The sequence below is a fragment of the Macaca nemestrina genome, chromosome 1, assembly GCF_043159975.1.
Source record: "Macaca nemestrina isolate mMacNem1 chromosome 1, mMacNem.hap1, whole genome shotgun sequence".
NCBI lineage: Eukaryota > Metazoa > Chordata > Mammalia > Primates > Cercopithecidae > Macaca > Macaca nemestrina.
The window spans coordinates 199,170,797-199,185,929 of NC_092125.1; the positions used below are offsets into that span (position 1 = coordinate 199,170,797).

At 51.8% G+C, this 15,133-nt stretch overlaps 2 protein-coding genes across 2 annotated transcripts; both read right to left on the reverse strand.

Moving 5' to 3' along the window:
• Window positions 1–302: 302 nt before the first annotated feature.
• LOC105494686 (gap junction protein beta 4) lies at window positions 303–1,691 on the reverse strand. Its single transcript, XM_011763344.2, has one exon. The coding sequence runs from the start codon at window positions 1,253–1,255 to the stop codon at window positions 455–457; it is 801 nt and encodes a 266-aa protein (XP_011761646.2). The 5' UTR covers window positions 1,256–1,691; the 3' UTR covers window positions 303–454.
• A 2,319-nt stretch (window positions 1,692–4,010) lies between these two features.
• On the reverse strand, window positions 4,011–7,773 carry LOC105494687 (gap junction protein beta 5). The gene is made up of 2 exons (XM_011763346.2): window positions 7,311–7,773; window positions 4,011–5,216 (listed from the first exon to the last, which is right to left on the reverse strand). The coding sequence occupies exon 2, from the start codon at window positions 5,190–5,192 to the stop codon at window positions 4,371–4,373; it is 822 nt and encodes a 273-aa protein (XP_011761648.2). The 5' UTR covers window positions 5,193–5,216; window positions 7,311–7,773; the 3' UTR covers window positions 4,011–4,370.
• Between the last annotated feature and the right edge of the window lie 7,360 nt (window positions 7,774–15,133).

A 15,133-nucleotide genomic window follows, 5' to 3' on the forward strand; every position in this document is an offset into this window, starting at 1 on the left:
TTTAGGCACTCCCCACCATGTCCTGGGGGCACACTCTGTGTGTGCTGGGGGGTGATGGGTGAGCCTGGATCTGAGGTTCTGGTGCTCAGGTGCTCACCGAGTTGCCTTGGCATCCTCTCTGAGGTCCACCTAATCCCCCCACCCCCGTTTTCCTATCCGCCACTCCCCATCTGGTCTGCAAAGTACTGGGAAAATCGTATTTATTAAGAGGTTTGACATACACTATTGCCATATACAAAATCCCCGCCAGCCATCAACCTCCCTCCCCTGAGGCTCAGGACCCAGGGACCAAACTACCCGCCACCTCCCACATTGGCCCCTGGGTGAGCTTCCTGAGCCCCCACAGCCACCGTCCTCACCACCCTGCTACGGTAAGGATGCCCCTGCCCCTGCCTGTTTTCCTGGGTGGCCTCAGGTGGGGGGACCTGGTGATCTTATCTGCTGACCTCGCAGATTATGGATACCGACATGCATCCACTGGGGCCGACCCAGCCTTCATTAGGACAGAGTTCCCATCCTCAGGGTGCCCTCCCTGGGAGAGGACATACGGTGGGCAGGTGTCGGGTAGGCGTTCCCGGCGCCGAGACCGCCGGTGCCTGGGGCTGAAGATCTCCGTGCACCTCTTGCCCACCAGGTAGAAGACCTCACTGAGGTTGAGCAGGATGCAGATGGCAGCTGTGGTCACCATGAAGTAGGTGAAGACTTTCTTTTCCGTGGGCCGGGAGATGTAGCAGTCCACAGTGTGGGGGCAAGGCTCCACGGAGCAGGCCACTACGCGGGGCATGTCGTAATCCTTGTAGAGGCGGTGGAAGATATAGAGGAAGCCGGCATCCACAGCGGCCTTGAAGATGAGACTCAGCAAGTACGTCCACCACAGCCCGCCCCGCTTCTTGCTCGGGTTGTTGTACAGGGACGGGGCATTGGGCCCGTGTTTCAGGCGGTGCTTGCGCTCCCGTTCCTCACGGTAGGCCACGTGCATGACCACGAGCAGCGAGGGGCACGTGACCAGGATGAGCTGCAGGGCCCAGAGGCGCACGTGGGACACGGGGAAGAACTCGTCATAGCAGACGTTGGGGCAGCCGGGCTGCTTGGTGTTGCAGACAAAGTCCTTCTGCTCATCGTCCCACACCTCCTCCGCGGCCACCACGTACACCAGCACGCGAAAGATGAACACCACAGACAGCCAGATGCGGCTCAGAGCCGTGGAGTACTTGTTCACGCCACTCAGGAGGCCCTGCAGAAATGCCCAGTTCATGCTGGCTGTGTCCTGGGTACTGCACGTGGAAGATCTATACCTGGGTGCTACCCACCCACTCAGGCCTTGGGAGCCTTGAGGCCTGGGGGAACCTGGAGATGGGCACGCTTAATGCTGGTGCGATGGAAAAAATCTTTTCACAATCACCATGTCATCATGTCCTCACTCCCAATGACTTGGTAGGGTAGGGATTGCCCCTGTCCCCATTTCACAAAGAGTAAGTGAAGGCCCAGAGATACCCACCCAAGGGTCCACAGATGGAAGTAGCAGAGTCTTGCACTTTGGCCTTCGGGTTCCAAAATCAGGATCTATTTTATTCTACAAGGTAATAGATACATGTGAAGACAATCATCCTGCATGGACATGCCAGCCAACCTCTATTACCCCATGTTTCAGCCCATGACTTCTAAAGAGATTGTGGGAAGGTTTGGATTGGATGATCTGCTCTCCCATCAGCTGTCAGGGCTGGGCCAGGGCAGGAAGGGTGGGAACGTACCCTTATCAGTTGTCAGATCCATCCCATTTTTACTGAACACCAACAAGAGCCTGGCCCTGTGCTGGGGACGTTCACATCAGCCCCTTGGTAAATCCCAGAACAATCTTCAACCTTACTCCTTGCCTCTGGCTCCAGGAAGGTTCTCTGCCCTGGCATTCCCTCCCAAACTAAAGAGAGGTGCTTTGGAATCATGGGGACTTGATATCATCCCTGCCAACCCATGTATTGATGCTGGGGCCTGAGGGCTGACTGTCTTGACCACAGTGGGTTCCTCTGGAATTCTAACCATTCCAGCTTTAGGAAGGACCCAGGATGGATTCTGGCATGGTCTGAACTCCTCATTTACTTTCTCTCAGGGCACCCCCTCCTCTGTCCATTTAGTGGCTGTTTGCTAGCCGCATTTCCATTATTTCCTCTCAGGCCCCTGTCCTGTGGACTCCGACCTCCACACCCCCTTATCTGGAGTCCCCATCAGGCTCCATCTCCAAACCCTCCCCTCCTCCTACCCTCTTCCCTCCCTATCCCCAATCACTGACTCTGCTCTCAGCCTCTTCAGACATCGTGTGCCTGGGACATTTTCCAAGCAAGAGGTATCGCCTGTACCCAAATGGTCTATTCACCTGTCTTATTTTTTTGCCATACTGTCAGCTGCTAGAGGGCAGGCTCTTCACCTCTGTCTCCCTAGCACCCAGCACTGGCCTGGCCCAGTGGACACACAATAGATGTTTGTTAAACTGAACTGAAACCCATTACTTCCTGATCCCCCCTCTTCCCTAATCTTCTGTCCTCCCTTAGGTCAGCCAGGACATTCCTTCTCCTCCTTGGCACTTCCCTGGGGATCCTTTAGGGACCCTGAGCCTCTGACTGCCTCCCTAAAGCCCAGCTCACAGCCTGAGATCCCTTGGATATCCTCAGCTCAGCTGGTTGCTTTCTTCCGGCCAGCCTCCTGCCCTATTCAGTCCTCACCCTTCTTGGGTCCAGTAGCTCCTCCCTTGTCCTTAGGCTTGTCCGTCTGCCTCAGGACCTCCTGGAGGCAGCTTTTGTTCCTCACTCCCCTGCTGGGTGGGGCTTTCTGGGCCAATGAGCCAAGCGAGAGTGATTGGGTGGGCAGGCAGGAGGTTGGATTTCCCCGGGCACATATTCAGAGCAAACACCTGTGGCTCTTCTCTCCTGGCCCACGCCTCCTCTCTAGCCTGGCTGGGCATGGCTGGGCCTGGCTCCCAGGAAGGCAGGTATGTGGGTGAGACTGCTCTGTGGGGCTCAGGAGCCCAACATCATTATGCTCAGGCCTAGGACCGCACCAGTGGGATTGACCGTGTCCCCTTCCCATTGCCTCCTTGCCCTGCCTCCTTGCCCTCTCTCCTGCCCTTTTCCTGGGAAGCCTGATTCTGAGGTCCTCAGCAGCTGACATCTACGGAAAGGGGCAACCGTAATTTAGTGCAGGAATGCATCCCATTCTGGTGGTGGGATATTTCTGGGATTGGAGCCTGGGAAGCTCTTGGATTGTGTAGGGGATGGGAGGGGTCAACTATGACTTTTCTAGACCAGGGCACCCACAGCCCTGGTGGAGGCAAGGAATGCAGGTCAGCAGCATGAAATGCCCCAGTTAGTACAGGGCCAGACACAGCATCGCTGTTCTTCCTCTGTGGGTCCTGGAGAAGGCCTCCAGGGAAGCTGGAGTGTGACCCCACATATGCTGGTGGGGGGCCTGGGACCTGTGTTCCGGCTGGGACGATGAAGGTTAATGTGCAGCTAGGGAGGGGCCTTCTGCCTCATTTCCCACAGGCATTATCGAGCACTTCCTAATACCAATGATTAACATTTATGTGTCCTTTTACAGCTGGCTAACCCTGTCCACAGCCATGAGCTCATCAGTCCTCAGCACAACCCCACAGGCTAGGTATTATTAACCAGTTTTGGAGAGAAGCTGAAGTTACTTTCCCAGAGTCCCGGTGGAAGTTGGATTCGACACAGGCATTCTGAGTTCATGAACTTCCCACTGCCACGTGCAGCTCCCTGTGGACTAAGCTCTATTCTCTCTGCAGACAACCCACAGGCCTAAACTTGCCATGGGGCATAAAGGCTAGATGGGAGCATGAGCAAGTAGCACATCCCCTGGAGTTCTGGGGGGCCCCCTTTCTGGAAGAGAGGATGCCTCTCATCAGACTGGACCAAGTGCAGCCCTTTGCGGAGGCAGAGAGATTGACACCATGAACATGTGAGGGTCACAAAGGCCGCACAACCAGAGGGCACCTGGAGCCAGCAAACGAGTTGACTTTTATTAAGCTCTGACAGTGGGCCAGACATGATGAAGATGCCCGCATGTGTGTTCTTCTATGAATGCCCGCCTCCCTCCAACCCTGGGCAGTGGCCCTCACTATTTCCATTCTAGAAAAGGAAACCGAGCTGCAGAGCAGAGGGGGAACTGGCCCAATGCTGTCCAGCTGGGGCAGGTGGCTGGAGCGGAGGACTGGGAATTGGCTCCCAGAGTGTCTGAATACTCTCTCTTGCCTGCCCCTACCTCACGGCTAAGCTCCCCCACTCTCAGGTTGCACCTACGAGAGAGGCTTAGAGCCTCCCCATCCAGGCCCAACCTGCCAGCCCAGTCCAGGCAGCCCCTCACAAGATGGTTTTCTTCACATGGTCTCGGGGGCGGTCTGGTAAGAGAGGAGGATGACTGTCTGAGCCCAGAAAGATGAGGTCACCCGAAAGGAGGTCGTCTTGTTTGCAGGAAGAGGTGGTGCCATGTGGGTGATGACCTGTGTACATGGCTTGGGCTTTCCTTGCTGCCAGGCACTCGTGGCACCTCTTGCTCACCAGGTAGATGAGCTCCACGAGGTTGAGCAGGATGCAGATGGCAGCTGTGGCCACCATGAAGAGGGTGAAAATGTTCTTCTCTGACGGTTTGGAGATGAAGCAGTCCACTATATTGGGACATGGATCTGCGTGGCACTTGACCACAGGAGGGAGGATATATTTGGGGTAGAGTGAGTGGAACACATAGAGAAAGGCGATGTCCACGCTGGCCTTGAACACTAGGCTGCAGACGTATGTCCACCAGAGCCCACCCCGCTTCTTGCCGGGGTTCAGGTAGAGGCGCCCACTGTTCTCCCCATGGGCTTCTCGGTGCCTCTTCTCCTGAACCTCCCGGTAGGCCACGTGCATGACCACGAGCAGGGAGGGGCACGTGACCAGGATAAGCTGCAGGGCCCAGAGGCGCACATGGGACACGGGGAAGAACTCATCGAAGCAGACGTTGGAGCAGCCAGGCTGGAGAGTGTTGCAGTCAAAGTCCTTGTGGTCGTCACTCCACACACGCTCGGCTGTCACCAGGTACACCAGCACACGGAAGATGAAGACCAGAGACAGCCAGATGCGCCCAAAGGCTGTGGAGTACTTGTTGACCCCACTCAGGAGTCCCTCAAAGATACTCCAGTTCATGGTGGACCCACGCGTCAGCTGCTACTGCACGGAAACGAGAACAACAATTTCCTACATTTATCACAGACTCACTCTGAGCACTTTGTAGAAATATGTCATCGCATTTCATCCTCACCACTACTAGAGGAACTAGGTTCTACTACTGTCCCCATTTTATAGAGGGAGGAAGCTGAGGTTTAGAGGCATTATACAAGGTTACACAACTATTAGGTGCAGAGCTGGGATTTGAGCATAGGTAATTAAGTCCAGAACCCAACTCTTACCAATAAAAGTGGATGAGGGCAGGTCCAGGGAGCCACTCATTCCTCCCAGGGCCTGAGGCTGTGGTCTTGGGGTTCTGCAGAGTGAAGACTTACGGAATTGGGACATTCTGCCTGCTCCCTCTATTTCAACCCTGGCCCTCCTCCTCAAGGGACTGAGCCTTGAGATGGTTCTCTCCTTTCTGAGCATTGCTGCCTCTTCTCAGACAGCCCCTTCCCCAGGGGAACCTGCTCTTTGTTCTTTTCTTGGCTCAGAGATGGGACTGGAAAGGAGGCTGGAACCTTGTTCCCAAGCCCCCATCTGCTCTAACACTCTGTAATTAGCCAGGCAGAGTCCTGCTTAGTGCCACTCATCCGAAGCATGCCAGTGCAATCCAGCTGAAAGCTAAAGCAGACAGCAATGAATTCTCCTCATGCAGTTGGCTGCCTAGAGTAGCCTGGTATTCCAGTGTTTCCCACACAGTGTTCCCTGGAACCCTGTCCCATAGGTTGGCAATAGGAGAAGTGAGAGAAGAGGATTCTGTGTCAAGAAAAGTTGGCAAACGTTGGGTTTAGTAAAGTTAAATAGGGTTCTTTAGCTCAACCGTGCTAAGAAGCTCACTAATAAATTCACCAAAAGAGGTATGAAATATGTGGCATTGCCCAAACTCCTTTGCCCATGGAAGCCCTTTTCCTCCTTTTATCATCTTGTGGAACAGCCTTGTCAAGACATCAAGTGGGAAATGCTGCTCCTGTCACTTCTGCTGGTGAATTTGGCCTGATGGACTCACAGAATCAGATTCACCTCCAGGTAATGACCGTGACTGCAGAGTAAGGGGTCCCCACGTCCTCAGCTGCGAGTCCTCTGCCTGACTCCTGGGGATGGGGGTGTGTCCACTGAGACCCATGCACTGTGGTTTCAACCAACGGTGCACCCTGGGGCCCCAAGGAACCTGTCTGCCTAGCCGCTAAAGGGCTCAGGACGGTCTTCCCGTGCTGGTGCAGGCTGAAGCCCACCAGGCTGTCCCGAGCCTCCACAGGGACAAAGCAGAGGAGTGATAACAGCCAATATCCATGAAACATTCGTGCCGTGCCGGGCACCGCTCTAAGTTCTTTGCATGAATCAGTACATTATTCCTTCACAGCAACCTTAGGAAAGGGCATATTTTTTATTCCCAATTTACAGATGAGGAAAGAGGAACACAGAGGGATTAATTAACTTGTTCAATGTCACACAGCTAGTAAGTGGCAGGGCAAGGATTTGAACCCAGGTAGGCTGGCTCTAGAGCCCACCCTCCGGGAACTGCCCAGCCTTAGGCCTCAGACCCTTTCCTCAAGTTTCAATGAGCTGCCTGCCTATTTGTGTGCAGACGGATTCTGTCCTCCCCGTTGTGCGTGGATCCTGGATGAGGGTGGCTGGGGGTTGGACGGCGGATGGGTGGAGGTGGGGGTCGGGGGGTGGGGGGCCTCTGATCTGAATCACCAGCTTGCATTCTCAGTCCTGTCTAAGGTAGGCGAGACTCCTGGCAGCTTCTCAGGGAACACCCAGGGAGGCTCCGCCTTTAGCCCCCAGGGGCTGTCACCCAGCCCATCCCTACTTGGAGAGGAGTGGGGCAGGGCTTTGCAGGCCCAGGCAGAGCTACCCTGCCTGCTGAGTTTCCGGCCTGGCCCCTTCTTAGCTCCTCTCCCACTCAGTTCCCTGCTCCCACCTTTGCCTGGCTGGGGAGAGCTGAAAGAACCCAGAGCCCCTTATGCCTCCACCACCAGGACCCAGGGCGGCGGATATGTCCAGGCCACCTCCCCCGACTCCCCAGCAGAGAAGTGTCCTCCTGCCACGTATGCCAAGGGGCAGGGCACATGTGGACACAGATGCCCTTACCTGAGTGGCTACTCCTCAGGGCTCTCCTGGCTCCCAGCAGCCGGCAATAGGACTCAGCAAGCAGCTGGAATTTCATATCCAGAAGCGGGGAAGGTTTTCAGGGAAGCCCGTTGAAGCCTGTTCCCAGGACAGAGCCTGTCGGGTGTGCCAGCCCAGCCCGGGAGGAGGAGGAGTTGGGGCCTGCACTGCCATTGGCTGGGCCCGAGCCTCCCCAGACTGCTTCTGATGAGGCTCAGGAAACTGAGGGGTTCACTCTTCCCAGGGCACTGAGCCTCAAATCCTGGTATCCTCTCAGGGGAGAGGCACAGGTCCACTCTGACTCCTTATTCATCCTTCCATCTGTGGGCTTGTGTGGGAGAAGCTGAGGCCTGAATCCCAGCTCTGCCACTTTCTCACTGTGTGATGCCTCGCCTTCTCTGTGAAAGTGGGAAAAGAACAAATCCTACCTCATAGGGTGGATGCATGAATTAACCCAGCTGTAGGGGTAAAGTGCTTAGAACAGTGCCTGGCACAAGGGAAGCCCTGTCTGCAATTGCCTGTAATGCGTGTAAACTGCCCAGCACAGGCCTGCCGCATAGTATGTCCTCAAAAAAATATTTCTTCCTCCCCCTTTTCCTTATTCCTAGGCGTTTTCTTTCTGAGATACAGGGAAGGCAGAGGAGAAGGGAGGGAGAGAGAGACATATTCACTAGAGAAAATCTCATTTGGATGCATGTTGTCTTTGGGTTAAAAAGGCCAAACCCAAGCCAGGCAGGAACCACAGGAGAGGTGGAGAAGGTGGGCGGGGGTGCCTGCGGAAGGCTTCTCGTTAGTGCACAGACACAGTCCGTTGGCCTAATTAACTTCCAAGGCGCCCTGTATCAGCAGGTCACATAGGGTCAGGATTCAACAAAGTATTCAGCAGCCACAAACACCACATGTCCACAAGCAAACACAATGTGGCTTCACATGTGCATACTCTTACACACAGGCCACAATTATGGGCACAGTGTTGCACACACATGCAGCAGTGGCTTTATTTTATTCACTGCTCTACCTCTCGTGCCTAGAATGGTGCCTGGTGTCTTGTCCAGTTAGGCTTCAATTTGTACTTATTGAATGAATGGTGTGTGAAATGCACACACCCTACAGAGAGTCACACATTTCTATACTCCTTCAGGCTCTTTCCGAAAAGCTGTTGCCAAGTACAGGAGAGAGGAGGCATATAAAGAGATCACTTACAACATTGGGAGAAGTCCTAGAAAAGACATAGATAGAGAAGGGAGTTTTAAGTTCTGCCAGAGGGAGACCCAGGGAAGGTAACATTTAAGCTGGGTCTTGAAGGATGTATAGGAGTTCACCAAGAAGAGATGCTGAGTGAGGAGGAGCCTTTGAGGCAGTGGGCACATAGTGTGCAGAGGACCTTTGTGAAAGATAATGGAAGAGCATTAGAGAGTGGGCTGGGTAGTGGTGGGGGCACCACATGGCCAGGTGCCTGGAAGGTCAGCAAAGACCTTCCAGACTATGAAGTACCTGGAATGTCATGCTAAGGAGTCTGAATTTATCTTGGGTGCAGAGGGAGGCATGAGGGAATTCTTTTCTTTTTTCTATTTTTACATTTGTGCTGAGGCAGGAGTGAGTTCTAAAAAAGGAAGAGACATGGTCAGATTGGTACCTCTGATTCTCATTATTCGAGGTAGTTATATTCTATAAGTCACCAGGAACACCAAGTTAGTGCATATTGAAGCATTCTTCCTAGAGGACATATGAGGTTAGGTTCCTGCAAGCTTCTGTTTGCAATGTGGTTATCAACTGATCAATATAGAAGTCTGTTTTATGTGTGTTTCTGAAGACACCTTGTTTAATATATATTGTTGACTCATTAATATTGGACTCATAGCCAACACCACTATAACTCGACTGAATGAAGCTTGTCTAACACACATATTTTTTCCATAAGGCCCATTATAGTCTTCGTGTGCTTAGAAACACTAGATGGCGGCTGGGCGCGGTGGCTCAAGCCTGTAATCCCAGCACTTTGGGAGGCCGAGACGGGCAGATCACGAGGTCAGGAGATAGAGACCATCCTGGCTAACACAGTGAAACCCCGTCTCTACTAAAAAATACAAAGAACTAGCCGGGCGAGGTGGCGGGCGCCTGTAGTCCCAGCTACTCAGGAGGCTGAGGCAGGAGAATGGCGTGAACCCGGGAGGTGGAGCTTGCAGTGAACTGAGATCCGGCCACTGCACTCCAGCCTGGGTCACAGAACGAGCTCCGTCTCAAAAAAAAAAAAAAAAGAAACACTAGATAGCACTTCAGCACTATACTCAGGGCCATTTCAAACAGCAAAACCCCAGCAAAAAGCAAGAAATGAGAAAAACATGGCAGTAAGTAGACCTCCAGTAGAACATATGTTTATAGTATTAGAGCTGAAAGGGGAAGGCAGAATGTCACCTTGTTCAGCCACAGCTGGGAACATGTGCATTGGGAGACTCAAATTCTTGCCACTCTGTTTATGTTATAAATGGCCATGAAAGTGTCTTAAGTGTAAATTTTGGATTAGAAATAAATTGTGGGCTGGGTGTGGTGGCTCAAGCCTGTAATCCCAGCACTTTGGGAGGCCGAGACGGGCGGATCACGAGGTCAGGAGATCGAGACCATCCTGGTTAACATGGTGAAACCCTGTCTCTACTAAAAAATACAAAGAACTAGCCGGGCGAGGTGGCGGGCGCCTGTAGTCCCAGCTACTTGGGAGGCTGAGGCAGGAGAATGGTGTAAACCCAGGAGGCGGAGCTTGCAGTGAGCTGAGATCCGGCCACTGCACTCCAGCCTGGGTGACAGAGCGAGACTCCATCTCAAAAAAAAAAAAAAAAAAAAAAAAAAAAGACATAAATTGTGGTGAGCTGGAGAAAGCACAATACGGAATCTGTGAATAATGAAGATCAACTGTGTGTTTAGAAAGCTCCCTCTGTTTGAGAAAAGAGGCTGGAGGGGCTTGTGAGACCAGTATGAAAGTTACTGCAATGATTTAGGCAAGAGATGAGCAAGAGGGTTGGATTTGGGAAATAGCTGGTAAATACAGCTGGCAGCTTTGGAGGACTGATTGGATGTAGGGTGTGAGGCAGGAGGCTGACCTAGGATGGTTCACAGGTTACTGATTTTGGTGATTTGATAGGTGGTTGGGCCACTGATAGAAATAACCCTATGAGGTAGGAACTCCAATGGCCCCATGTTCCAGATGGGAAAACTGAGGCCCAGAGAGGCTAAGAAACTTGCCTGGGCTTGCACAATCAGTAATCAGGAGAGCTGGGGTTGGAATTCAGGTAGCTGAGCTCCGGAGCCGGTGCTCTTAACACTGTAATGCTTCAACATCTTCATACCCAAGGATTTGGCCACACTGTTGGCTCCCTTATGCTTGATAAACAGAATCATTTACTCATCGTCAAATATTCATTAAGCACCTACTATGTGCCACATGTTGTGCCTGGTGGTGGAAATAGATCAGTAAGCATGATTCTCATGGTTCAACCTCTGGGCATGGTCCTCTTGAAGATTACAGTCAAAGGAGGAAATAAGACATTAAATACACACACACACCAATAACTCTAAAAATACAATTTTGATAGACACAAAGGAGAAGCACAGTGCCTAGAGAATGTAAAATGGAGAACCAGACCTAGTTTCAGGAGGCAGGGAAAGCCTTTCCAAAAGAGTAAGATGTAAATTGAGGCCTGGAGCTTTCTCCTCTGCCAGTAACCCTCTGCCTGCTTCCTAAAATGCCAGCACTCTCCAGAGCTCTGCTGGATTCTCTTCTCTCAGTGCACTCTCCACAGGCTGTGGCTCCTACCACCAGCTTGGGGCTGAGGACTCCAACTATTGCTGCCACCTCGTGGCCCTGGATAGTTCAAGTGGCGCCTACTCGGCACACATAGCACTGAACTCATTAACTCCAAACACATCTGTACGAACCTATGCACCACGTTTCCCACTCACTCCCCCTGCTATGCTTGGAATGTGTCCCCCAGTGTTCTCACGTACTGAAACTTAACCCCCAATGCAACAGTGTTGGGAGGTGGGACTTTAAGAAGTAATTAGGTTAGTTAGATGAACATCATTATCATGGGAGTGGGTTTGTTATCATGAGAGTGGGTTTATTATCAACTGAGAGGTTTCAATGGAGGCTTCATGGCTGTTCTTTTACTGAGGGATGGGACTTGGGGGATGCTGGAAATCCAGGAGTGAGCTGGAGGTGGGAGGGGTGGAAGGTGGGCATGACAGAGAAGAGGCAAACCTGGAAAACAGGGAAAGAGTTGTGTGATGGGCAGAATCTACACAGACCTGGGCTCAAACCCCATTTCTACTCCCTAGCTATGTGGCCTTGGTCAACTCATTTCTTCTCTCTGAGACTTAGTTTCCTTTCTTTAGAATGTGGAAGGGTTGGTGGGGGGGGTGCTGTTGTGAGGAGTGCTTGAGAGGATGTATGTAAACATGGTGATTTACAGTTGGCATGTCCCACACATTCATTTTCTTCCACTCTGTGGGCTGTTGCTCTCTGACCTGTTGGGTGGACATTTGTTTCTCCCCTGGGACGAATGGTCATGCTCTTCCCCTATGATATGCCTCCCTTCCTGGGCCTCTAGACCTACTCCACCAGCTCTGCTCATGCTTCCAAGCTCAGCCCAAGGGGGCTGAAACTGGAATGTGCCCCTTGGTCTCTCCCTATGATTTCTGAGGCTCTGTGTGAGCTGGGTCATGGAGAGGCTCACCATTCCTGAGACTGGGGCCCAATGCTTCTAGGTATCTTCATCCCTCCAGCCCGGCCCACACTAAAGCTGAATCGCTGGTCTCATTCACACAGTGTTTTGTTGTCTCTGGGCAGGTTGTCTCAGTTCCATTTGGGGCCTCCCTTTTAGAGTATTGAGGGCTTATGAGCAGTTCTTGAAGCTTTGGCCACTGGCTGCCACCCTTCCCCTTGCTAGCCAAGAGTTCCAAGGCCAAGGACCTTCCTGTTGGGCTCTTGCCTGGATGCTCAGCATCTCTGCTGAGTCATGGTCCAGTGTGGGGACCACATGACTTACTGAAAGTTACCAGACAGCTCTGGATTTTAAATCTGGTTCCATCAAGTGGTCAGTACATGTAGCAGGTGCTATCAGTATCAGCCCCAGGTCCTCTTGGCATACTCCATTTCGGTGGTTAAGAGGACCTTGTACAGCACAATGATTTACAGAAGCAGGACCAGGGTCCAATGGCCAGCACCTGCCACTCTGCCTGGGGCTCTCCGGGCTTCTGGGCCTCTGCCTGCAAATGGGGTAGGCTGGAAGTGCTAGCGAACTGATGCCCCACTGGGAAGAGCCCTCAACAAGTCACTGATAGAAGTTAGGGTATAAAATCTCCAGCCTCCTCAGCCTTTGATTGAGATGACTGTGAAGCCATTTTCTGCTGTTTCCCAGCAGTCCCCAGCAGGATTAAGCTCCATTGCCCATGGAGGTAACTCACTCAATTAAACACCCTTCATTAGCTTTCTTCCCTTCTCTGACTCACTGCCCATTCCCATGCTGATGTTTCCTGGGATGGCCTCCCAAATAAACAACTTGCATGCAAATCCTGTCTCAGGCTTGGCTTTTGGGAGAGCCCAAACTAAGACATCTCTTGTTTGAACAGAGAAGCAATCTCATTTCCTGGGGAATTCGCCTGTCCTCACTCTAACCAGCCGCATCTTCGCACATTGAGTGTTGATTGGCTCAGGGCTGGGACTGGCCCCTAACTGAGCTAATCAGTCACACGGATCTTGCTCAGTTGATTGGTCCAATGTGACAACTTAACCCATGCTGATCTACCAAGGGGTCTTCCCTGGGACTTTTGAACATGGGATAGGGAGAGTGTCTATCTGATGACAGACATAGTGAGAAGTGAGGCTCCGGAATTGTCGGCAGTTTGCTGTTTGAAAAAGCTGCTTTGCTGAGTGAGACAATGAATCTGATGCAGAAAGGGAAACAGAAACAAAAGATGAGCAAGCGAGTGCTTGGGAGGCTCTGGAGTCCCCGGCTTGATCTATCTTGGGAGCCCAGCCATAATGTTTTCTTTCCCGCATGCACATAAACCACTGCATTTTCCTTTTGTTTTAGCCTGTTTAATTTAGGCATCTGCCATCTGCAGCCAAACATACTCTCTATAACCTTGGATTTGCCATTTAATAGTGCCTGGTGCATAGTAGGTGTTTAACAAATATTTGTTGACTGACTTGTACCCTCTGGACCCTGTTTCCCTTACTTGTGTGTTGGGGGTGATAAGAAGTAGCTCGTAGGGCTGTTGCATGGATGAAATGAGAGAATGAGAGGGAGAGGGCTGTCTTGGCCTGTTTCATGCCACTGCAATGGACTACCACAGACTGGGTGATTTATAAAGAACAGGTATTTATTTTCTCACAGTTCTGTAGGCTGGGAAGTCCAAGACCAAGGTGTTGGCCTCTCGTGAGGATGTGGCCTCTGCTCCCAAGATGGTGCCTCAAACACTGTGTCCTTCAGAGAGGAGGAATGCCGTGTCCTCACGTGGCAGAGGCAGAAGGGCCAAAATGGTCAAACTTCCTCTATTAAGCCATTTTATAATGTCATTAATCCATTCATGAGGGTGGAGCCCTCATTACCTAAACACCTCCTCAAGGGCCCCATCCCCCAATACATGGGGGATGAAGTTTCCAACATATGAATTTTGGGAGACACATCCAGACCCTAGCAAGGGCTCTGTCAACTACGAAGTGTCAGAGCCACGCAAAGAGCTTTGTTATATGCCTGTGAGCCAGGGAGGGTGCCAGGGAGGGTGCCAGGGAAGGTAGGGCATCTTGGATGAGGTGCTCAGAGCCCTGCCTGGATCTGTGGATGCACAGAGCCAGTGAAAGCTGCATGAAGATGAAGCTGAAGGGAGTGGAATGGGAGGAATGGCTTGGGGAGATTTCTTTTTTCTTTTGAGAGAATCAATAAGAAGGGCAGAGAAGGGAATTAATGTTTATTGACTCTCTGTTATGTAGCATTCACTGGGCTCAACTCCTCGCATACATCAGAGAGTGCAAACTGGTGACCTGGAGGCAAATGTTTTGTTTGGCCTTCACGGTGCTAAAGAAACATTTCAATTAATTATCAACATATCAAAATCTGGAGGTTCCATATAAAAACATATTTTGGGGGAAGGTCTTGAAAAATCAGAAGATTTGGCAGCACAGGGTCTGTATTCCCTGTAACATCAAGAGCTGGAGCTGACAAGCGCTGCCCCTACCTTGTAGTCATTAAGATGGTAATCCTGGACACTGTCAACTTATCTTCCTAATAGCCCTGCAAAGCCCACTTAGTTCCATTTTACAGATGATAAAACTGAGAGTCAGAGATAAAGTGATTTGCTCTAGACCACACAGTTAGGGATTGATGGAGCTAGGGTTGTGGCTCAGTTCTTACTGACCCCAGAGTCTATTCTCCTACCACAGTACGGAGACTGTCTGGCTATCTGTGGGAGAAGAGTGAGGAGGGGGAGAGGTTTGGTATCGGTGATTAGGAAGGGTTAGGGTGCCACAGGTAGAGGCAGGAGAACTTGAGGGTGGGGAGATGATGATGTCAGACCAGGCCATTGCCAGTTTGAACGGACCACAGGATGTCCAGGTGAAGGGGTCCACTCCTAGGTCACTTTTAGCACCTGGAGTCTGGGCCTGGTGATTTGAGAAATAGAGGATTGTGGCTGGAGATATTTTGGGGACCTGGTGGCTGATTAGCCAAGGGGAATGAGGCAAAGGGAGGAGACGGAAATGCTGTTCAGGTGTCTTGCTTGACAGCCTCGGTGGCTGGCCCTTCAGGGGCTCA